The sequence below is a fragment of the Halichoerus grypus genome, chromosome 9 (genome assembly GCF_964656455.1).
Source record: "Halichoerus grypus chromosome 9, mHalGry1.hap1.1, whole genome shotgun sequence".
NCBI classification, from domain to species: Eukaryota; Metazoa; Chordata; class Mammalia; order Carnivora; family Phocidae; genus Halichoerus; species Halichoerus grypus.
The window spans coordinates 215,882-240,381 of NC_135720.1; the positions used below are offsets into that span (position 1 = coordinate 215,882).

Consider the following 24,500-nt stretch of genomic DNA (forward strand, 5'->3'; position numbering starts at 1 on the left):
GCTGAGGTTTTCTCTGTATTTAAAATGTAAATTACTATGTATTAAATTCAGCTTTATGCATGAAAACCAGATATCTGTACTACACACCCAAGAAGTAAAGAATTCATTTTATTTCCTTGATCACCCAAAAGGGTCTTACGTATACAAGCCAATCCCAGAACATATCAAAATGCTCTTTCTTCATTAGAGGGATGCATTGCATGAAACCTTTACAAGAGCCTTTCTTTGAGTAAATTATAAAAAATAGGGTCTTGAACAGATGAATGAATTGACAGAAAACAAAGTGGCAAGGAGCAGAGATAGACCAGCACGGAGCTTGGAAATTCTCTGTCTCTACTTCACTCAGCAATGAAATTAGATTATCAGCAGAAGCACGATGCCAAGACAACACCATCGTGAGCAGTCCATGGCCGCCGGCCTCTTACCTGGTCCCTGGTCCCTCCAGTGCTGTCCTTGGCCTGCCCGGCTGTGCCCAGAGCTCGTCCTGTGGGAGCCAGATCCCTGCCTCCCCCACCTGCCTGTGGGGACACGGGATCAGCACGTTAGGAGGCTACCACATGCCTAACCCCAAGTGACACATTACATCTAAGAGAGTAGCAAGGCGGCACCAGGTCCACAGTTCTTGAGCTTCGGTTTCCTTAAATCACAGGGAAAGCCCATGAAAAATGTGGACTGAGGGGCCACAGCTGGGATGGGAGGGTGGACGTCTGAATTTAAACATGTTCCCCCAGAGGAAGGGGAACAGACGAGCAGCCTGGCAGACGCTGGGCCAGAGCAGGGCCCTTGGTAGTCAGTTCTGACTGACCCTGCCTCCCGAGGGCAAGGGCCCGACTCTGCAGACCACCAGCGCTTGGGCTCTGGGTGAGCAGCGGTCCCGGGACTCTGAGAGCCAGACCATGGTGTGCCCTCCTCTCGATTCTCCACACACTTAACCACCCTGAAGTTTCCTCTCTGAAATTCCTGAGCTCTGACACCTTCTACCCCTTGTCTCAACTAGAATTTAACATGAGAAAGTCTGACTAAGCTCCTGCCAGCTGAAAGCAGCCTACATTCTGCTGCCTGCAGCTTCTGCTCAGGAACCCGAGGCACTGGGCATGCAGGACAGACCGCCAACCAGTTTGGGCAGAGGCAACAAAGGCAGAATGCTGCACATCTATTTTGCAAGGAATAAGCTCTTGCTTTGGGGTCTCAAATCCTGCCTATCCTCAGTTGGCAGGAGAAAACTAAAGGGTAGACAAAAGGGCAGGATGAGGCGGGAGTCTGTGACTCCTGGGAAGCAGGGAGGAAGCCCCTCTCCTACCCCCCAGACTCTCCTTCAGGCAGGCCCTAAACCTGGCACCTGACAATGACCTCACTGTCTCTCAGAATGAGATCTGCATGGCCAATGGCCAGCAGAGCCCCTGAAGACAGTCTGGGGGGTAGGAATCAGGGGGAGTTCTCTAACTCTGCCAAGGAGAGAGATGGAGCTGCTATAGTGAGAGGCATGGATCCTAACCGAAGGAGGACATGAAATAATTCAACTCATCAACCAGCTGATCTCTAAGACAGCCAACTTCCCTAATAAAGAATCATCCGGTCAATAAGATACACTGTTTCATCTCACACGTTAGTTAAAACATACTGGTGAACACAACAGAAGCTCCTCATCACTGGTGAAGGCATAGATGTGAAGGTTTTTAGAAAACAAGTTGGCAACATTTATCTAGATTTGACTGCAGGTTGACCTATAGTTCGTAAACTATGGTGCTCTGTTTTAAGGAAATAATGTACATAAAATGGGAAAAAATGGAAGCCACTTCTGAGCTGGAGTATTAAGTGTATGCGCACCACTGTCGGAGGGGAGTATGGACAAGCAGGATGCACAATTGCACAGGAGATCATCACGATGAGATAAAAGCACAGAAAAATAGTGCAAAAACGCATTACCTGTCCACATTTGTGCTCCTGACAGAATAAAGGTTATTTCTATTTCCTTTTAATTGTTTTCTTTCTGTGCTAAGTTTTATTACGAGAAGAAAGAGAGCCCACGGGGGAGCTCTGCGTCATGGGATGAGCAGGGGCGCCCTCTGGGAGACACCTTTCCTAAAGGGACCAGAACTGAAACTGCTAGGTAGCAGCAAGCGTGGTAAGTCTGCGTCGTATCCCAACCTCCCAGGCCACTGCCGGAGTCCTGCACTGTAAGGCCAGCCCCGGCAGGGGTGGGGGCCCGCAATGCCCACCTGGCTGGTGTGAGCGCCAAAGCTGCCTGCTAATGATGCGTCTGTTCTCCTTCACGCATGCCTTGCACACGACTGACTTCAGTGCATGGAACTTGGTCAGCCGGGACCTCTGCAAACAGAGCAGACGGCGTGAGCAGTGGCAGGCCTGTGCACGCACTCAGGAGACACAACAGTGGCCACGGTGTCCAAGGACACTGGGTGAGCGTTGCCTTCAACACTGAAACTTAACAAGAGGTTCTCAGAAAACTGACATTCTCCTGAGTCCCCGGGGAAGTAACACTAGTGCTACATCCCTTCTGGTCTTCTGCAGGTTAAACAGTCACTTCCGAAAGGTCTCCGAGTTCTGTGGTGACATCTGGGCCATGACCACACAGTCCTTCCAAACAAACCTGGGCTGGTCATCTGGGTCCTCAGCCCCTCAAGTGGTGACACCTCAGAAGCAGCAGCAGCAGGGCGAGGGGCGGACCTGCCCCTCTGGCCCACTTCATTTACTGCTGACACGTGGCCCCATCTGCCCGAACCTGCGGTCACCCTGTGCGTGGCCGGAACATCAGACACGGGGCCACAACTGGGGGTTTGCAGGTGGTGACTGCAGTCTGCTCTGCTCTGACCCTTCCCCACTCCCGAACATGGGGACAAGCCCGATCTGAGCAACACGCTCCCTCATGACACTACCGCTGTCTGCACACAATACTAGCTGCTCCTAAATCCCAAAGGACACCCTGGGTTTTTGTTTGGTTTTTGTTTCTCTCCAAATGTTTTCTGTCTGATGTGAAGCTCGGGATGCTTTATCCTCACGGATGGTGACTGTTCTGCGGGCCGCAGGGTCTCGCGCATCCTTGCAGCTATTATAACGTGCTCCAAGTGAGCTTGGCGGGAGCCCTCCTTGGAAACCTCCCAGGAATCATGGAGCCCGGACATCGCACAGCCAACATCCCCAGCTAAACCAGCAGCCTTCACGGGATGCTTTCAAGTAAATACATGGCTATTGTTCCTATTGAATTAGTCTGATGTCTGCAAAGGCACCTCTGGGGAAACAGTCCTTCTTGATTCAAGAAGGGTAAGGGAGAGAAAGCACTTCAAGAGGGGGCCACGGTGGACTGGGTGGGGTGCTCCCTGCCATCCCTCAGCAGGAGTTTGGGGACTCAAGCCCTATGGCGGTATTTTGGGAGAAGCTATGGGATATGCTGATGCTGAACCTTTCGGCCTCCCAACCCATGTTTCTGCCTTCCTGGAATAATGCAACCCTCTATCAAAAGAGCAGTAATTCCAACCATGTAATCAACAGTGAGTGTAAACTGGGTAAAATTTCAAAGTCTGGGAACATGTCCGTCCTCCACTGGGACGTTTCTGGGAGGCATGTTTGCTGGGACAGAGGTAACTCATGTCTGGCCAAGGACTCTGAGCATTAGGATGCATTTGAGCACCTGACCTCAAACCTACTGTTTCTGAATGTGAAGAAACCGTGAACTCACATTTTGTTCCACGAGAGCCTCCACGGTATACCCCTTCTCCGCCTGCAGGTACTTCTGATGAAACAGCTTCCCGTCAAATACATTCCAGGGCATGAAGTCGCTCATCCTCCAGGGGAAGCCGCACGCGCTGTTGACCAGGACCAGAGTGGTGAGGCCACGGACCAGGAGGGAGCCAAGCTGCACAGCTCGGGGGTCGATGTAATCAGGCTGTGGGGTGCAGACAGAGAACGGAAAGGAGCAGTCATGCACATGGCGATGCAGACACGCTGTACCTCAGCGCTACATGGCAGCCACCTGGTGCCGTGTCCACCAGCCCCTGTGGGGAGCCCCGCTGGTCACGGGGACACGAGGGGCAGCTGCATCACGAGTGTGCACGCTCATGTGCACACCCACTGTGCACACCCCAGACATCTGCCCAGGCCTGTGTGTACAACTCAGAACTGCCCCTTCACGTGTCAAAGCTGCAGTCCACCAGGAAAATACTGCAAGCTCATCTGCTTCGGGTGTACTCGGAAAAACCTTCTTTAAAAGCAAAGCAAAGGAAGAGAAGCCAAGAGAGTACCGTCTGAGATACTGATGAGCTCACTGTATTCTTAAAAAGCACATTCAGTTGTTCTAATTAAAGTATTAATTATCTCACAGGGCTGATGAGTGGATAACTTTTTACAAATTAAGTCATACAAATATATTTATTTTTGTTGTCAAATCTACCCTGACATCACACATTCTCACTGTGCATGGACAGAGCCACGTCCGCTGCTGGGGTGCGGGGCCCATGCTGACTGCACACACGTGAACGGATAACCTAGCACGTGTCCACCGAATCTCTCGGTGTCTGGTTGACCAACGCGGCTCAAAATAAATAGTGGCTATTTTATTTATTTATTTTTTTAAAGATTTTATTTATTTATTTGACAGAGAGAGACACAGCGAGAGAGGAAACACAAGCAGGGGGAGTGGGAGAGGGAGAAGCAGGCCTCCCGCCGAGCAAGGAGTCCGGTGTGGGGCTCGATCCCAGGACCCTGGGATCATGACCTGAGCCAAAGGCAGACATTTCACTGACTGAGCCCCCCAGGTGCCCCACTCTTAAGGTTTAATGAAAGTGTGTTTGTTGTACAGCACAGCTTTTTATACCGTCCTAAAAAGGGCAACCACGGAACAGGTTTGTGAGGCTGAGGGGACGCTGATTAATGAGAAGTGGACGTCCTCACTCCTTCTGCTCTGTAGGCCCCTGCAGGTGAGGCCTGTGCTGGCAGGCCGCTCCCCATCATGCTACGTGCCCCACCTCCGGCCCTGCAGCACTCTCCGCCACCTCACTGTGCATCGAGCTCTTGCACTTCCCCAACTACACGCGTGCTGTCTGTCTAGAACTGCACTGTCTTAGGGCTCGGGGTCACGTGTGGCTCAGCCCTCCTGTCTGGACAGTGCACCACGGGATAACTTGACTCTAGAAGGTCCCATCTTCTCTACCTCCTCCTTGCAGACTTCCAGCAGCCCTGAGCCTCCCCAGCCCGGCCCCATCAGCGTGGGCCCTCGCCCCAGCGCTCAGACCACGGTGACTACTCGGTGTCAGACCAGCCTGTGGGAAAGGTGCCCTGATACAGATGTGACGTATTGTTTCCGCGTGCTGGGGGCACGTCTCTAATTTGGTAGATTTTTCTGTAATGGAATCAATTCTTGTTCATGTCTTGTGTTCATCCCTTCTATACCTGTCTGTTTTAAAGTAAATTATAAAGGAGGTATGCCAGCCCCAAAGCATGGATCCCATGTGTACCACGTGAATTTTCACAAACCGCGCAACCACCACTTAGACCACAAGGCACATGCTGCTAGCATCACAGAAGCCCCTGCTGCCTCCCTGTCACCCTCACTGCCCCCGAAAAGTAAGCTCCAGCCACTCCAACTGTAGCTGGTTTTACATGCTTGTGAATTTACAGGAACCAGTCAGGCGGTGTGTGTACTGCTGTCTCCGGCTTCTTCCGGGGACACTCCTCGTGAGGCTCGCCACACCGTGAGCAGCAGGGCTGTCCCCACTGTCCCAGCGCACGCACCACGCACGGGCTTTCCACAGGGAATGCTGGGATTCTCTGCGTGACTCTGGGGATCACGGACACCTTTAAATGGAGAGCCTTCTTTAAGTTAGATTCTTTCAGAAATGTCGTGCCTGTCAATGGAGAGATTCTGTATAGATTTTTGTTTTTGCTGTTTCATGTTCTTTCTTTGCTGTTAGTGTAAACATAAAAAAAACTGCGGGGTTATTTTTACTTGCTATTGTTTTATAGAATACATTTGGGTGTGTATATGCTGACTTTTTATCTACACCTGTTGAGTCTGGTTACTAATTCTAAGGGCTGTGCTCTGTAGATATGATTGTCCATTTATACAATCATGCCATCTGTCAATGATGGTAAGTTTTATTTCTTCTAAACCCTACACCTTATATTTCTTTCCTCAGACTGTTCTTCTTGCCAAGGCTGCCGGTTTAACAGAAGTGCTGAAAGAAGGTACCCTGGACTCACTCCCACTAGAGAGGAAAATCTTTCAGTATTTCACCATTAAGTATAATTTCTGCTGTAGATTTTAATCTTTGCTACATTAAGGAAGCTGCCTTCTAGTCTGCGTTTACTGAGAGTTTTTATCATGAACAAGTACTGAATTTAACCATATAGTTTTTCTGCACCCATTAACAAAAACATATGATTTTTCTTATCGTGTTATAGTGAATCACACTGGTTTTCAAATGTTAAATCAACTTTCTATCAATTTTATGTATTGCCAGATTCAATCTGCTAGTTTTTGTCTGGAAGTTTTGAATTTATTTTCATGAAACAGAATGGCCTCTAATTTTCATGTGTTCTCATGTCTTTGGTACCAAGATTTTGCTGGATTTGTTAAGACAAGCTGGATTAATAACCCTGATGCTGCTTCTTCCTGAGGTTTAGGGATGTTGGCCAGGAGCCATCGGGATTTGCATTTTCCTTCAGAGTCAATGTCTTCAGTAGATTTAGAACCATTTAGATTCTCTATCTTCTCATTTAAGTCTTACTACGTTGTGTTTTTCAAGGAATATGTTCATTTTACCTAACCATCCAAATTTACTGGTATAGTGTTGTTCCTAATATCCTCTGATTATCTCTCTCTTTTTAAAAAAGTTCTTTTTTTTTAAGATTTTATTTATTTAATTGACAGAGAGAGACACAGCGAGAGAAGGAACACAAGCAGGGGGAGTGGGAGAGGGAGAAGCAAGCTTCCCGCTGAGCAGGGAGCCCGATGCAGGGCTTGATTCCAGGACCCCGGGATCATGACCTGAGCCGAAGGCAGACGCTTAATGACTGAGCCACCAGGCACTTCTAAAAAAGATTTTTCTTTATTTCAGAGAGTGAGCGAGCAAATGAGTGGGGAGAAGGGCAGAGGGTGAGGGACAATCTCAAGCAGTCTCCATGCTGACTTCTCTCACCATGACCTGAGCCAAAACCAAGAGTCGGACACTTAAGCGACTCAGCCACGCAGGACAGTTAATATGCTAGGCTTTGCTGGCCTTGTACAGTCGCTGCTGAATGTTCTTCTTTTTTAGAAACAACACTTTAAAAATATAAAAACCATTCTTAGCTTGCAGGACGGTACAAAAATAGACTGTGGGCTGGATTTGGCCCACAGGGCCATTGTGTGCTGAGCCCTGTTCTCAAATCTGCCACTGTAGTGTTTCTCTTTGCCATCCTGCCAATCTTCGTTTCAAATATTTCTGAAGCTGCCCATGCAAACTGACCCAGTTAGAGAGTCATTGACATGCACCTGGTGCTGACCATCATCATCTCTCTAGTAAGGATCCCCACTCGAAGTCCACTTTTTCTCATCTAGTCACACCAGTTCCTTAGGGTGAGTGCACAGTTCACCTTTGTCCTCATCTTCCAGCGTCTTGGTGTCCCTCCATCTTGGATGTGTGTCTCGTAGGCAGCACATGGTTGGTTTAGGATTTTTATTTTGCAATGACAACAGATTCACGGGAAGCTGCAAAGGTTGTATGGAAGGTCCCACAGATGCACCCTCATCTCCCGTGGTGCTAACACCCTACACTCCACAGCGCAGCATCAAGACCAGGAGACGGGTCCTTCCACATGCATGGATGTGTGTGATGGCACACACACCATCTGGGTAACCACCACCACCACCACCGTCAGATACGGAGCCTCCCTTGTGCAGAGCCCTGCCCTGCCCCATCCTCCCTCTCTCCAACCATGGCATTCTGAGAGTGTAGCCGAGTGGGGACCGGCTTCCTCATTCAGCACAACCCCCCGAGATGTGCTCATGCTGTTGTGTGTGTCGGGCCGTCCCTCTCACGGCTGGCCCCACCCCACAGTGTGGACGGGCCAGCTGGTGTGAGCGTTTGCCCAGTTAAAGACCTTGTTCTTGCTCCCAGCTCCTGCTGTCCCACGTGCAGCTGCTGGGAACGCTCACGTCCAGGTCTGGGGTGAGCAGAAGTCTTCACTTCCGTGGGACAAAGGCCCAGGAGGGGGACTGTTGAGGCATGCGGTAAGTGCATGCTTAGCTTCCTAGGGAGCGGACGCACCTAGCCAAAGCGTTCCCACCGCCGTGGAGGAGACTGGTCTGCAAGTATCATTCCCCTCGAGGGGGCTTGCCGCTGTCACGGGGTGCGGTTTGGGCTGTTCTGCACCCGGCCCCTCACCGCAGCTTTAATGAACGCTGAACAACCTTCCACATGCTTGTTTGCCAGGCAAACATCTTTCTCAGTGAAATGTCTATTTACGTCTTTTGCCCACTTTTTAAGTGGACTGTCTGGTTTTTACTACTGAGTTTTGAGACTCCTTATATTTTCTACTTACAAGACCTTTGTCAGACATGTGTTGGCAAATATTTTCTCCCATTCAGTAGCTTGTTGTTTCCTCATTTTTACAGACCAAATGTTTTTAATTTTGATGAAGTCCAACTTACTACTTTTTTTCTTTTCTTTTATGGATTATGCTTTTGATGTGAAACCTAAGAACCCTTTACCTAGCCCTAGATTCCAAAGTTTTCTATTTTTTACCCAAAAGTTCTATAGTGGTACATTTTGCGTTTAGCTCGGTGTTCTACTTAAGTTAATCTTTTGCATGAATGGCGAGGTTAAGGTCACGACTCCTTCTCTGTCTGCGATTCTGCAACCGCTCCATACCACCCGCTGACAAGACTTCCGTGCTTCATCAAAACTGGGCGGCAGGACCCGTGTGGCTCTCTCTGTCCCAGCGGCGCGTGCCCGACCCTCGGCCAATCCACAGCCTTGCTTAGTGTAGTTCCACGACAAGCCGTATTAACAAACAAGCATTATTCCTCCCATGCTATTCTTTCTTTTCAGAACTGTTTTGGCTATATTAGACTACTTCTGCTCTTCCATATAAATTTTAGAATAATCTTGTCGTATCAGTAACAACCAAAAATCCGTGCTGGGATTTTGCTAGGAATTGTCCATCAGTTTGGAGAGATGGGACCTCTCCACTGTGTAGAGACTTGGAGTCTGTGAGCACGGTGTGTCTGTCTGTCCATGAACTCAAGCTTCTTCTGACTTCCTTCCCCAGGACTTTGTAATTCTCGGCACACAGATACTATACCTGTCTGTTAGGTTATACCTTGGTAATTCATTTTTGTGGAACAATTTTAGTGGCGTTATCTTTTAAACTTTAGTATATAGAGATGCAATTGTGGTCTTTTTGTTTTTATGTTGATCTTCAGCCTGAGATCTTGCTGAACCCTTACTAGCTCTAGGAGTTTTGTGATGGACTCCTTGGGATTCTCTGTGATTCTAGAGAATCAGTCATCTGCAAACTGGGACCGTCTTTCTGTCCCTCAGTGATCTGCATGCCTTTTAGTTCCTTTCCCTGCGTCAGTGCACGGGCCACACCTGCTGGCTCCGTGCTCTCGAGAGGGATGGTGCAAGCAGATATCCTGGCCTTAGTCCCCGCCTCTGGGGGAGGCATGCAGCCTTTCTCTGGTATGCATGATGTCAGCTGCAGGGGATTTTGGAGATATTCTTTATCAAGCTGGAGAAGGCCCCTTCTATTCCTATTCTTTGAGGTTTTATCACGAATGGGTACTGAATTTTGTGAAATGTCTTTTTCTGAATACTTGATATGATCATGTGATTTTTCCTCATTAGCCGATGAGAGAATTACACACACAGGTTTTTGAATTCTGAATCAGCCATGCATCCCGGCAATGAACAATCCCACTTGGTCATGGTGTACACTTCTTTTTACATACTGCTTGGTTTGATCTGCTAACATTTTGTTAAGGATTTCTGTATCTATGTTCATGAGGGACACTGGCCTGACATGTTCTTTTTTTGGTAATTCATTTATGTGGTTTTGGTATCAGGGTAATACTGGTCTCATCTTCTTATATTTTCTGGAAGATAATGCGTAGAATTGGCATTAATTCTTTGAATGCTGATAAATGATCCAGGGAAACCAACTGGGTTACGGGTGTATTCTGGAGAGTTTTAAAAACTATGAACGAAGCTTCCTTAACGGTTATCTAGCTGTCTAAAGTCTATTAGATAATGGGTGGATTGCAGCCACTTGTGCTTTGGGGGGATCTAGTCCACTACATCTAAGTGGCTGAATTCGTGTATGTGCAAAGTTGCCTGGAGCGTTCCCTTGACCCTTGTGCTCCTGGCAGGGTCTGTGGCGACACCTGTCTACTCCTGACTGTGGCCAATTACGTTTTCTCCTTTCTTACCAGGCAAATACGCTGGAGCAGAAGTGGTGCCCAATGCTCGGCTAACCTTCCCGGACTTCGGTTTTCTACAGTCTTGACTCGGTAATTCTTTACGACCCTTTTAGCCATCTGATACTTTCAGACTTATTTTTTTTTAAACATATTTTTTAGGTTTTCTCTTTGTTTTCAACATGAAAATCCATCCGACTACCTCAGTCTCCCACTCCTGAAGGCAGCCCCAGCACACTTTGTCTCCTCGGCCAGGGGTCTCAACATTTTCATATCATAAATATTTTTGGCAGTCTGGTGAAACCTATGGATTCTTTCTCTGAATAACCTTAAATACATACAATAAAATAATAGGCTTATAAAAGAATTAATTATAACAAAGTACAGTTTTAAAAAAAACATAAATTTATGACATAGGAATTTACCCACTTCTTTGTATATCTTTAGTAATAGAGCAGCGGGTGTAGTAACTAATCTGGAGACAAGGATGACAGGAAAGGACACGCACAGACCTCTCCAACTGTAAGGGGACATCGGGTCCTCCGCGATCCCTACTGGTGACACAGCCACAGATGCTGCTATTATTACTAGGATTTGTGGACTCTGTTGTAAAGGAAAGGATGAATTTCAGTTAGAAGTTGGTGAAAATAAAGATGTATTTTTTCCTGTTCCAGTTCATACACTCTCATTTCAAGAATCCTTACAATTATATCCCACGTACAGCAGCAATTCTGGGCATGACAAAAATAAACACGTGTGGTGGCAGGTGAGCACTTTAAATAGACGGGCCACAACCCTGAGACCGGCACTTGCTTTCCTTATACTCACGCAGTCTTTGCTGGAGCGTTTGCAAAGTGTATTCATTGAGGGTACTCCCACCAACAGACATGGGCACTTTTGGAACTGCTAGCACAGTTTTAATTATCAGGCGCTAAAAATAAACTCTAAACCAAGAAAAACACAATAAACCAGAAATAAAGTCAGCGTCTTGAAGGGCTGGATGTGTAGATAATTTCATCTCTCGAACATATCACTTCCCTTTGGATTCCAACTTTCGAGGTTAACTGTTCTGTTCTCAGGGCTTTCTCTGCTGCCCAGAAAGGGCCATGCCCTCTGGCGTGAAGGCTCAGGAAATGCCACGTGAGCCCGGAGAGCCGGCGCACACAGCAGGCGGTACTGAAAGAGGGAACTTCCTTCTCCTCCCTGGGGTGCCCACAGCCACACTGTCCCCCTTTGAACAGCCCCTGTCCCTCTCCCTCCCCACGTTCCCCATCCCTCCAGGCCCCACCGACGGGAGGGGTGTCTCACCCTCTCCGGCCTCAGCACTGCCCCCCCTACTCTTCAGAAGCTGCTCTAGGTTCAAGTCCAGCATGCACGTCCTCATCCTTTCTCCAGACGGAGCCCCGTGCTTGGGCGCTCTGCCCCCTGCGCACCCGTCTTTTCTCCAAGCTCTCTGCCATCCTTCATGAGGGTGTTCTCAGGACTCCTAGCTGACTTCCTTTTGCTACAATCCCAATGGGCTCATGTTTCCCAAATCCATCTCCAATGCCAACTCTCCCCAAGCTTCCGGCTTGTAGGTCCCACTGTCCAGACGCACATCGCACACGGGACCCTCCCCAAACTGAGCTCTTTATGTCTCACCTCGGACACCCAAACTAGGAAGATGGGATCCCCACACCTGGGTCCTCCACTTCAGCCTGTAAGGGGTTCCCTGAGCCCCACCAAGCCTGCCTCCTGGACACGTCTCACCTTCCTGCGGCAGCCCCCGCACCCTTGTGCTAGGCCCCTTGCCAGACCCAGTCCGTCCCCACCCGTGACCTGTTTGGACCAGCACATGTGGCCCTCGGAGGGCTGCCTGTCACTCTGCTGCCAGAGCCCCCCCATGCACACATGCAGGGGAGTCCCAGCTGTGATCAGAGCCACCTCTTCAGTCTCTAAGCTGCACAATTAACCCAGCTAATGTCTTTGCTCCCTTCTGAGGCACTCCTGTCCTTACCCTATTCTCACCTCGGTTCCATCAAAATCCAGCCCAGGGGCAAATGCCTAGAGGAGGAGAAGGGGAGAGGAATGCCCTCCCACCCCAGGAGGCCTGCTCACCACAGTCACACTCCCGCTGAACCCACCCTCCTGGGACCACCTCCTTCCCTTCCCTGAGCCCCCAAGACAGGTCTGACAGAGTCAGCGTTCTGATTGCTACTGAATGAGTGAGTTTGCTGCTTAAATACCAGAACATCATGTACGGTATATTTACTTCTCCATCAACCGCTGATGCCCTCCAAATGGATGGGCAGAGGGTCTCTATTAGGGGAATGGGTTGACTCCACGTCACAGCATGATGCTTATGTACAAGGACACAATCTCGGCCTTCCTGTGTACGTGCCGTGTGACACAGGGCAAGCTGTGAGTCCACACACGCCGGAGGCCACAGTACGCCCAGGCCGAGGCGCACGCTGTTAAGACCAGTGCACACTCCTGACAGCTGTGCCAGCTGCCATTCTAGAATTATCTAGAACCATCTAGAATCTAGGCCCTGCTGTCCATATGTGTGCACGCGGTGAGCGCTCCACAGCGAGCTCCTGTTTGGCGTGATGCTGAAATAGCGAACTCCAAGCCGGGACACTGCTCACAGCAATGGCCACGCAGTGGACAGGCTCCACACTAGCAGCTTAACCGCAGCTCAGGAGCAGCCCAGGTGCCGCAGCTGCTGCAGGAAGAGCCAAAGTTGGGAGTCCGCCGTTCCAGCCAAGGGACCGTGAGCCATCGTGTACCTTCTGCGGGGCTCAGTGGTCTCGCCGGGTGCTCATGAGTTGCACGTGCACTGCGAACGTGTAGGTCCTGCCCTCAAGGAACTGAAGTATAACGGAATAAAGATAGACTTTACACCAGAACATGACCTACTCACGTCCTCCAAAAGCCCTTCCAAAGCAAAGCTCTCTAACTGCTTGAAAATATTAAGTCACGATGTGCTGCAAGGACAGAGTAAAGGAAAGGTAAAACAGTGCTATCGGCAGAGCTCCTCCCAGAGACAACTCGGTCCCACTGCCCAGACACACGGCACTATGCACTGAGGGATGGGAACCAGAACGTTTGCTCTTGAAAAATAACCAGCCCTAAATGACATTAGAATGTGCTGAACTCAGAGTTGGGCATTTTTTTTAAGTGAAAACGAAACCTCAGCTACGAACACTGTCCCCAGTGGCCCTGTCAGTGACAGTTGGGACCTGTGAGGTCCTGGTGGTGCCACTGAGGAAATGCGTCCCACCTCGGGCAAAGTGAGTAGTTGGAACGGAGCCCCTGGGGGCCCCCCTGGTTCACCCCACTTCCTCCATATACTGACTTCCTCCTTTAGGCTCAGGTGAGCTGCATTGGTCATGCTGTGCCCCATCTCACAGCTTCCAAGGAACTCACCCTTCACTGCCCCACCCGGAGAAGTGAACATGTAACCACGCCAAAGCAGGTGAAACCACCAACGCAGGACTCTGGTCTCAAGCCCGGTTATACTGTCCTGCGGTCACAGGACGGACTGACATCGCCAGTGCTTTAGGGAACTTTTAGTTCAAGAGACTGTGGGGCCATTAATTCAGTTTCCTAAACATGGCTTTCTTCTCCCCCCACCCCCCAACTCCACCATGCACGCTTTCTCTCTCTTTTTTTTTTTGGAAGGGAGGGAGGGGCAGAGGGAGACAGAGAATCCCAAGCAGACTCCACACTCAGCGTGGAGCCCAACACAGGGCTCGATCTCATGACCCGAAGACCACGACCTGAGCCAAAATCAAGAGTCGGACGTCCGACTGACGGAGTCACCCAGGCACCCCCCCCCCCCGCCCTCCCGGCTCTAAATATAAGTGAGGGTAGAAAACCCCGGGAGGTCACGGGGCACACAGCACGTGGACGTCCAGGTAGTGCTGGTGCTGGGGCCTGAGACCCTTGGCTAGTTCACGCGGCTGGGCGACCACCACATGCAGTCCTAGCAGTGTGCTCACGTCAGGGACACCTGGCATGTCCGTGGTGTTTGCCCTGCACTTCTCTGTGTCCGGGAGACAGAAAATAGTATTTCTCAGCCATGTCCGCCTTGTGATTTTACTTTTCTAATTATAATGTAAGGTTTCAGAGAACAGACCATACCTTTCCTCCTTGACAAGTCTGTTAAGGAAGAGGGTTATACCAGGCTGGCTGAAGACACTCGGAAAACAGAGCGGAGAGACTGGGGCTTGTGGAAGCTTGACGACCAAGATCAATTCCCCTGTCACTCAGTGAACAGAGAAAACCACAAATTTATGCTAACTGGGTTCAGGGGAAAGCAGAGCATGTTCACAGGCTGTAGGACTGACAGCTGAAGCTCTGAGATTATCTTCCAGCAAGAGAAATTCGATAGCAGCTGTTCTTCTCCCCCAAAGAAGTGGCACTGAGGGGGCACCCGGGGGACCCCCAGTTGGCATGGCAGAAGGCTGGGTCTGGCTCCAGGCTCGGAGTCACCGGTGAGCACGGACCAGTTCCATGAGGCTAACAGGTGCAGCTTTACCAAAGACAAGCAACCCATATTTTAGAAATAGTCAGGTGCTTTGGAATCAAGACAGGGAAGAGCCGAGCCCTGCAAGATTCCTGCCCATGTGATGAAGCATCTGATGGGGACTCAGAAACTGGAAAAACCAGTTCCAATGTTCCAAAGCTTCACAGGAAATACTGAACAGTAAACAGCTCAACTGAATGGTGTTCCTCTTATGCCAATGAAGGTCCATTAACTGGGGCTTATTGGCAGTTATGCAAAATGCACTTAAATGGAACAAAAACTACCATTCTTGGCAAGCTGCAGCCCTTGAGCCAACTTAAACTCAGCTTCAGCTAGGGCTTCACCGGGGCGACTGTCCCATGAGCACATGGAATCCCAAACAGGGTGAGGAGAGCACTAGTAAACAAAACAACAAGAAACGGAAGTTTGGAGGTCAGATTTCAGAGGTCTATGCTCACTGGTAAGGTCCCCTGGTTGCAGTGAGGCAGAATCGTACAAAGTAACCCTCAGGGGCACTGCGTGAACCTCAACAGGCAGGTGCAGGATCCACTCACGCCCAGCTGTTCCTCGGCCCTCCTGAGTTGGGACAGTTGGCGGGTCCTGGAAACACGGCCAGGTCTGCCTGACCCACGCAGGAGCCTCTGAGAACCCAGAGGAGGTTCAGTGTGTCAGGCTTGTCACTGTGCGTGGTGACACCTGTCACCAAGGCCCCTCACTGTGCACACGGCGGGACTTTGAAAACAGCTGTTGACTATACACTTGAAACTATAGTTATGGTTCAATAAAAAAAATAAAAATAGTTGTTGAGTTTACATGTAAACAACAAATGACGATACGTCGAGACTGCATGCTTCCCCCAACGCACAGGGCAGGGGTGGGAAGAATGAACGCTGTGCCGGGGACAACGGCAGGGCCAACCCTTCCACGGTGCTTGTCTTGAGACACCAGGTACATTCACATCCAGGGCCACGTTCGTGTCCCATCACTGTGTGAGAGGTGCTCTTCGGACGTGGACAGACGTCTGCATAGAGTAGCAGGGCAGCAGGTGCTCGGGGCCCCGGGGCTCTCGTGCACAGGGTCTGGCTGGCGGCAGCACCCTGGACGCAACCTGCAGAGAAATACTCTCTCCACCCCGCTGAGCGGCCGTGCTGCTCTCCCAGGAGCGCGGGTGTCAGCAGGTCTGGGGCTCGAAGCTCCGGCTGGCCCGGCGCCAACCGTTCTCACGTGCTGCCCCCCCGACACGCACCTAAGGTTCAGAACTGACCATCACGCACAGCAGACAAGAAGAACAACTTCTCTGTGTTTTCTGATGGCTTACAGAAGGGACCCAAGAGCAGAGAAAAGGAGAGAAAGCACAACCGCGTGTAGAGCTGTGCCGACGGGAACACGTTCAGGTGCCTGAGGAAACCACTATGGGAACCCCATAGCACGTGAGCGTCCTGCGGCGCGCAGCCTCCTGCTGCCGTGGGCAAGAACACCGCTGACCACTCTCCTCACCCCGTCCCTTCTCCAGACTGAGCCACGGAGCCCGCGGGGCATCCCACACCATCCTACGGCTCCAGAGATGGGCTCAGTCAAACCGCCACCCGTCTCCCCTCCTACATCATCGCACATCGTGGCAGCACGTCTGCCCCTGCGGCGACCCCGTCAGACCCACAACCACCACGAGATTATACAATTCTGCTCACAAGTGTAAATGACAGAAAGAACCAGGTTTAAAAGAATGATAAAAGACTAATCTTTGCAAGAAACACAGTGACATAATATTTGAACTACTAGCCATAATTCACCTAAGACATCCCACAATCAGTACACTTGAGCAACAGAGTAAAATCATCAAGTTCTGGCTTCTGACTTTCCAAAGTCTGGCCCCTGGGAGAACGTCAGAGGCTCCGATCTACCACAGGCATGAAGCGTCGGCGCAAGAGCAAGGAGACGGGACCCCTGGGTCACAAAGAAGAGGGGCCCAGACCGCCCCCGCACCCCCAGCAGTGCATGAGCTCTACCTGACACCCATGTCCTGTGGGTGGGTGGTGTGGGAGCAGCAGGGGACCAGGGGTACAGACAGCGGGACAAGGACGTCTCAGGGACATCCATCCCCCTCAACCCCAGGTACATTTCTGCCAACCTGTGGAATAGGAGTTTGAAAAAGAAAAGTCAGATGGAAACTATGTCCTGAGATTTGTTTCTGCTACAGAAAAATAAATTTTATTTGAAGATTCTTATTCATGAAGGCAAAATACTTCTACAAGCACTCTAGCCTAAACATAAATATAGTGACTGATGAAAGTATTAAGCAAATCAACATCTGAGTACTGACAATGCAAGATTCTGTTTCCACCCTCAGGTAACTGCGGATATATTTCAATTCATGGAAACACCACTAGCTGAGGACCTGCTAAATTGCCAGGAAGTGCAGGTACCAGAGGATACAAGTGTGAGTGAGGCCGAGTGTGCGGTCCTGAGGAGCACGAACCCCAGGAGAGGGGACAGGCATCCTTAAGCAGAAGACAAGGGATGCTCACAGAGAGGAAGGGGACAGGCCCTGAAGTAGATCCGGTGACACTGGTGAGGCGTCCCGTGGCACGCAGGTAACTGCCACGTGTGGATATCGGGGAGCAAGTGCAGGTCCTTCCAGTGGGGAAAGGGATCCCTTTGTGGAAGGCTTATAGAGGAGGCAGTGAGGCCATGGCCCAGCGTGAAACCTCCGAGCGTCAGTCCTTCACCTCTGCCCCGGCTGCAAGCGACCTGCAGAGGGGAGGCCAGAGGCCAGTTTCAAAGTCCCAGGGAGGGGTCACAGGGAGAAGTGCAGTGACAGCATGATCAGGAGGAAGTGGGGACAGCAGAGGACAAAGGGAAGGGGACTGAGGCCCAATTCTGCACACAGCTTTTCGATCTGGGCTCCACAGCTGTGAATGGTACCCGAACGCACACAGGAGCCTCCTCTGGGTGCTGCCGGCGTGAGCATCTGTGCAGACCCATGGCCGGCAACCAGGATCCACACCGAGGCCGCCCGATTTCACTGCCGCTGGGGCCCGCCAGCGTTGGCAGACGCTACACGGGCAGACAAGCAAGGCCGCGCACCAGGCGGCGTCACTGACAAAGGAGGCGGAGGCCCAGGTCTGGCCTGCCATGCTCTGTGCCTCAACTCTGCAGGTGACTCATGCAGCTCTCTTCCTCAAAGGCAAGTCAGCCGTGGGGCATCTGGCAGGGCACAGGGATCGTTCTGGAGTCAGAGACCTCCCCTGAGAACTTCCACGAGGCATCCCACCTGCTATCCTGAGCAAGACCAACGTGTCCTCACTGAATCTTGTTCCCAGAACCTGGAGGGTAGCTGCGGGCACCGAGGACTTCTTCCCTCAGGGCTCTGCTAAATGCAAGGGACGGAAGCCCAGGAGAGGCACCAGGGTCGCGCCCGGGTCAGGCGGTGGCCTGCAACTCTCCAGTGTCACAAGAACCCTCTCCTGTTCCTCCACAAATGTGCCTGCTCACTGGAGCTCATATCCTCCGAACCTCGCACCGGGGACGCACAGTGACGCGTGTAACCAGGATCACAGGGCCACAGGCACAGGAAGTGACATGGGCATCAGCTGCCAGATTTGGGAGGGGCAGCTGGGCCCCAGAGAGCATCCTCTCTTCCTCCCAGGCGCACGATGACCTTCTGCCTGCAGACGCTGGGGAAGAGCACTTCAAAGTGCTATGTGTGCACACGGATAAGACTGAGGCTCCGACCAGGTCTGCCACCTGTTTTCCTTGACATGTTTATCTCCCTTAATCAACTGGGGAGTCCGTCCTCATCTTCTGTGCTTACAGATCAACTTTAAAAGTCTACTAGAAGTTTGAATAGATTCTACTTCTACTATTCATTCATTAACTTTTCGAGTGCCTAATTATAAAAGCATTTTTCTAAATATCTTTTTTACCACACATTTACACAATGCTGTATTTCTCTGGCTGTTTTTCTCTGGCTGTGTAAGCAGTAAAACATGTTCCGTGGGCTTTATTTTGATGTGCTATAACAATGTGATCTCAGTATGTCCTTGAAGCATCTTTACTTTACACCAGAATTTAAAGTGTTTGATTTGGAAAGTGATGCTTCACCAGCAGGGGCAATACTGACTGAAGATTTTTAATGGAAGATTTCTACATTGCCTTCTACACATGCGCTGCCTACTATTCACGTGGGAGGCTGTCTGGGGAGACGGTATGAAGCATGACGACATGTGGTATCCTCGGAGCTCTGGCTTTCTCAACGTGGAAGCGGCACGCACTGGTGCCCTCACCTCGGGCAAACCACCCTCGGACCAGAGCCTGTCGCTGGAGCCTGCCTGCACCACTTCCAAGGTCCCATTCCTTCCGGCTCCAGCAGACGACATCATCTTCAGTATTAAAACTTACCGAGCATTTGACATTCATACAGCACCCAGCAGGCGACACAGAGGATCCAACAAGGAACAAGCCACATCGCTGACTCCCCCTCAACCAAGACCCCAAATCCAGACTTCATCACGGGTGGGCTGGACGCCAGAGCAGAGTGCATCCTCACCAGCCCCTTTAAGGTGCCTAAGCCAAGACACCAATCTTTGTCTTCATTTCTCTAACAACATAACAAGATAGGACTTTTGTTTTCCGCAAAGGAATGGTGTAAAAATTAACTGTATAATATTTATGAAGTCCTCCTAATTTCTCTAAAAAAAAAAAAAAACGAAAACAAACCAAACACAAACCACCCTATTTTGGCAAGGTATTATTACCATCATTACTCCTCCGAGTGTGTTCTAGGCCCAGCACAAAGAGCAGTGGAATGGTCTCCGTCCTCAAGAGATGCACTGTCCAGTGACTTTTCTTCTCACAGAAAAGTCTGCAGACTTGCCTGCTCATTTAAGCCAGGGGCCAGCAGGCTTTTCTGCAAAGGGCCAGAGGGACTTACTTCTGGTTCGGGGGGCCTTACAGTGTCTGTCACAGCTCTTGACTCTGCTGTCATGGTGTGAACTTTACTTTGGACACCGAAATCTGAATTTCATATCATTACCACATGTTATGAAATGAGACTCTTCTCTGATTTTTCTCCTAACCAGTTAAAAATGTAGACCTTGTTCTGAGCTCCCAGGCCATTCAAAAACAGGTGACGGGCCAGATCTGGCCTAAGGGCTGCAGTTGGCTGAGGCTGGGCACGAGCTTTTGGCAGAGTGAGTGCATTTCAAGTTTCACTGGCAGGATAAAGACGTGATCTGGAGAGTCGATGGCACAGACTGATTTTAAATTTAAATATACAGTAAGCTTTACAGCTTCTCTATAACCTAAAAAACAATTCCTGCTTAAAGTCAGAATTGTCAAAATAACAAGCTTAACAGTGGCTTAGTCCAGGTTTATAGACCAACTTTTGGATACTCTCCTGATGGAAGTGAGAAGAACAGTCAGAGTCTCGCGCTCGCTCACCCGGGGTCTGTACTCGGACACACATCCACAGCAACCACGCCCCAAGAGGAGAGGCCTGGCAACACTGTTCATTTTATGGACTCAGTTTCATGAGTTACTTGTGTGTGTAAAATGTTTTTTCAAAACCCTGCAATTCGAGGATACTCCTCACCCTGGCTGTTGACTTTCCAGCAAGCTCGCACTCCAGCTTCGGTCCCAGGCCGAGGCGCTCCGTGTGGAAGCCGCAAGCACCCTGGCTCTCAGAGCCCCACCCAGGCACCCACATTCCTCTCTGGGAACAGTGAATGGGCTTCCCGACAGGTGCAGTGGCCAGAAGCCATGCAGGTGCTGTGTGCACCTGTGTCCCCCATGCCCTGCCCCGTACCACCCGTCACATGGAGCACAGATCACCGCCAGGAAGACACCACTCTTATCCTCCCCTTTCCAAGTCCACAAAACCCTCTGTTTTAAGGCAAGTGCTGACTCTGGTAAGAAGCCTGGTGAGTGGCGGCTCATCAGCCCCTTTGTGTGAGAGTGCTGGCAGCTCCCACCACCCACAATGAGCCCATCAGACCGCAGGTCTCATCCTGTGAGCGTACCTTACCTTCGGTAGGTCAGAACCTCTTCCGCAACAAAAGTAATTTAGTGCCACTCCCTAAGAGTCGTGGAGAGGCTTTATTTTATCTTAACAATCTGGGCTCTTAATATATCACCAAATGGTGGCACTTCACTGAACCTACACTTTGTTTATTTACTTATTTTTCCTTAACTGATTAAGGCTACATTCTTCCCAGAGATGGATCATCACCATTACCAAAGCAAGAAATTTCCTGCTCCTTTGCTGGAAACAGGTCCTTGGATTTATCAGTCACCATTTTACTTCGGGGCAGTACTGCTGAGTCTGTCACAAGTCACTCCAACAAACGGTGACCACAGAAGAACGTGCTCGGGAACTACACAGTGAGGATGCTCTGAGGTTCTCATGGGGGTGGTGAGCGTGCTTGTTTCCCCGCAATCCTGGCCCACCCTGCTCTCCCTCCCAGGTCCACCGGCAGCTCCCTGACCTGGGCTCCCTCCGAGGAGGCCTGCGTTTCATAAACAGACACATCAAGGCCTCATCTTTGGGGATTCTTTCCTCCGTGGGTTCATGGTCTGGCACCTGCTATCATTTAAAACACTGCTTGCAAACTTTTTTCAGATGGACATTATTTGAGAACAAGGAACAGATCAAAGGATGAAGTCCAAGATCCAACTCAGAATCAGAAAACTGCCTGCAGAAATGCTAAAATGCTGTATTTCTTTATTCATATTCTACTGGTTAAACATCAGACAGTGCTCCAGCAAGATGACATGGCCTCATATTAAAATACAAGAAACGCATAGATAGAATCACAAGTTGTAGACCTGCTCCACAAAAATCCTTTATCACTGCCATGAGGCACTTCACCAAGCGTTTACTCGGTACTGTTTTAAGCTAGCTGCTGGAGATTACAAACAAGAATAAGATACAGTCCCAGCCCTCCAGAGCCTACAATTTAGTTGTAGAAACAAATCTCTCCCATACAAGATGAGCCAAGAAGGAGTGACGAAGACCTCGTGCAGGAAGAACAGTCTAGAAGGCCAGGAAGAAGACGCGTGTGGACATCTCTTTGGCTTGCCACCATTGGCGAGTTCTGACGTTCAACCCGAATCCCTGTCTCTACATTCAGATGTGAACATCAAGATGGAAGTCTCCCATTAGCTTTGGCTTATCACATTTTGGTCTCAGAAGATCCAAATGGCTGCAAAGTGTGAAGAGCTTCACAAAAACAAATGTATGCATTCAATTCCACATGAACGGGCACCAGGTAGGAGCCGCGGGAGATAGGAAATGGTGTGGTGTTGGCCTTCCCAGCAGATGAGGCAGAAACGGGAGGGACACGCAGCCCTCTCTCCTGCGTCCTCCTTCTCTGCCATTCCTGCTCTACCCTCTACTTCCTTGCTTTGATGCTGTAAGTTGTAGGGTCCTAGCTTTGCTTTTCAAGCCAGGAGCTAATCACGTGAATCCCAAACCATTCCACAACCACCCACGCCCACATATGCACAGGAGCTGTGGCTTCCATGACTCTGGTTCACCCACCAGAGACTATGAGCCACAGCGGTTAAGTTGTAAGTCGCCAGTTACCTGAAGAGGACAGCCCAGGGCAGACCACATGCCATAGCCACTCTTCAGCTCTGCTGGGAGCTCCATGGAGATGTCAGAGCCAGAGGAGGCTTTGTAAAGGGGGCTTCCCCACAAGGGCCGCACCTGCACAACCACTTTGCTGAATCAAGCAGGCTCTAGTCATGTCGGCAGGGTGCCGGGCACTGGAAAGCAAACGGGAAAAAAGCACCGTCTCTCCGTCCAGGGAGGCCTTCATCTAGCAGAGGAAGAAGATCACGAAACTCCCACACAGGACATGCAGCTTTCCCATTGAGGTCCCCACCACAACAGCTTGCCCTGGGCTCCACTCCCCAGCTACCAACGCTGGCATGCCAGAGTGAGGCTCAGGAAGTGCATCTGGAGGAAGTCTAGAATGTGAAAGGTATTGCTTCTTAACAAAGATAAATAAACGGTGCATCACAGGCTCTAAGGAGGAGAGAAGGCAGCACGAGACCTGGTGCCCAGTGGGGCTGACAGCCGAGTGCTTCCTAACCCTTGCTTCAGGGACCTCGTGCCCTGTAGGCACGACTCTACTGGGGGGCTGGAGGCGAGGCGGGGAGCAGACCAAGCAAACGTGCAGCTCCACCCTGCAGCAAGCGACGGGCTGGAAATGTTCACCGCAGGTTTTCGGTGTTTTCCAGTGGGGCACCTGACTTTATCCACTAGAGGACAGAGTCAGTCAAAGAGACCAAGTTAAAGTCAGAGGATGAAGATGAAGACAGGACAGAGGGAGGAGCCAATCAGCACAGCAAACCCCCAGCGAGGGCAGAGGGCGTGGGCTCCAGGCCCAGGTGGAGAAGACAGGCCTCGCTGGGAAGCCCCAGGGCGAAGGGTCGCACTGGCACCTGCTGGGAACAGTATAGCCATTTTAAGTAAAATCTTCCAAATTATTTCTACAATTTCACAACTTAAATGATTAAAGTATGGAAGCTGAAAACCTACATGCTGCACCAGGAGTTCATGAAGACTCACAGACTATTAGAGTCTTGGAGGTTAAGGGTGGCTGTTCTAACTCACACAACAGAGACCCTGCAAGAAAGGGACGAGGAGTGTGGTGAGGAGGAGCCACGATGATGGAAGCTCACTGAGTGCCACGTTCAGCTGGTGGGAACCATCGTCCCAGTGAGGTGCCACTCAGGTAGCTGAGTGCCCAGAACAAGCAAGATCGTAATAAAGTCAGGTCCTGCCTGAGGCCTCTGGGGGACAGTTCAACCAGAAGCTGCTGCCGGCATGGACACTGACTAACCTTCACACTCCAGGACCGTGCGCACAACTCACCCGACTGAGACTCCCTGTCCACCAGGCACCAAAACGTGCTCCCCACGCACGCACTGTGCTGGGGGTGCTCCCCGCGTGCGCACCGCGCCGGGGGTGCTGGTACGAGGTCTGACTCACGGTGCACGCCGACACCCCCACAGCGAGTGTGCCCCAAGAACCGTGCGTCCGGTAGATCCTGACAAGTCCTCACAGCGGCAATGAAATGTGATGCTTACAACACGCCACTTTCTGAGGGGGTACAGCTTGGATTTCATAATAGAGTTTTCCTTCCATTAACTCATATTTCTTTCCTTTTACTCCCCATCAAAGACGACCAAGCACTTTCCAATGAGTGGTGATGAGCACCAGAGAAGGTGGTCCTGCAGACGCTGCCAGGGCACTCAGACACTGCTCCCCAAGTCCTTGATTCCCCTAGTCTCTCCTCAGAGAAATCCAGAATGCTCTAAACATGGGGAGCCTTCCATCTGGAAGGAGGCTGGAGTCAGAGCCAGGAGGGGGGACCCAGCACAGCAGAGAAACTGATGAGCAAAGAGACTAGGATGGTTCCTTTGGCTCTGCCCAAAAAGAGCGCCAAGAGGGATGTAAAGGAACTGCCCTGCTCGGGGCGGGGTGGGGCAGGGGGGAGACAAAGGTTCTGAGAGCAGGCACCGGTCTGCTTGCTGGGCACCCTATTTGGCTCAGTGGTAGCAGGGTGACAACCC

At 50.7% G+C, this 24,500-nt stretch overlaps 1 protein-coding gene and 1 long non-coding RNA gene across 11 annotated transcripts in view; both read right to left on the reverse strand.

Annotated features, from left to right (window-relative positions):
• Positions 1 to 24,500, reverse strand: part of FAM120B (family with sequence similarity 120 member B) — a 98,828-nt gene that overhangs the window by 26,097 nt on the left and 48,231 nt on the right. For 7 of the 10 annotated variants that reach the window (XM_078054430.1, XM_078054438.1, XM_078054437.1 and 4 more), the window contains 3 exons: positions 3,695 to 3,901; positions 2,220 to 2,328; positions 426 to 518 (listed from right to left, as the gene is read on the reverse strand). In XM_078054430.1, the coding sequence (XP_077910556.1) occupies positions 426 to 518; positions 2,220 to 2,328; positions 3,695 to 3,901 (409 nt within the window). Of the gene's footprint in view, positions 1 to 425; positions 519 to 2,219; positions 2,329 to 3,694; positions 3,902 to 24,500 lie in introns of those variants that run through there. The other 3 variants (XM_078054432.1, XM_078054435.1, XR_013440992.1) reach the window with 2 other exon arrangements.
• LOC144379015 (uncharacterized) lies at positions 7,043 to 10,914 on the reverse strand. Its single transcript, XR_013440993.1, has 2 exons — positions 10,841 to 10,914; positions 7,043 to 10,090 (listed from the first exon to the last, which is right to left on the reverse strand). It is a non-coding gene; the product is annotated as an uncharacterized LOC144379015 (long non-coding RNA).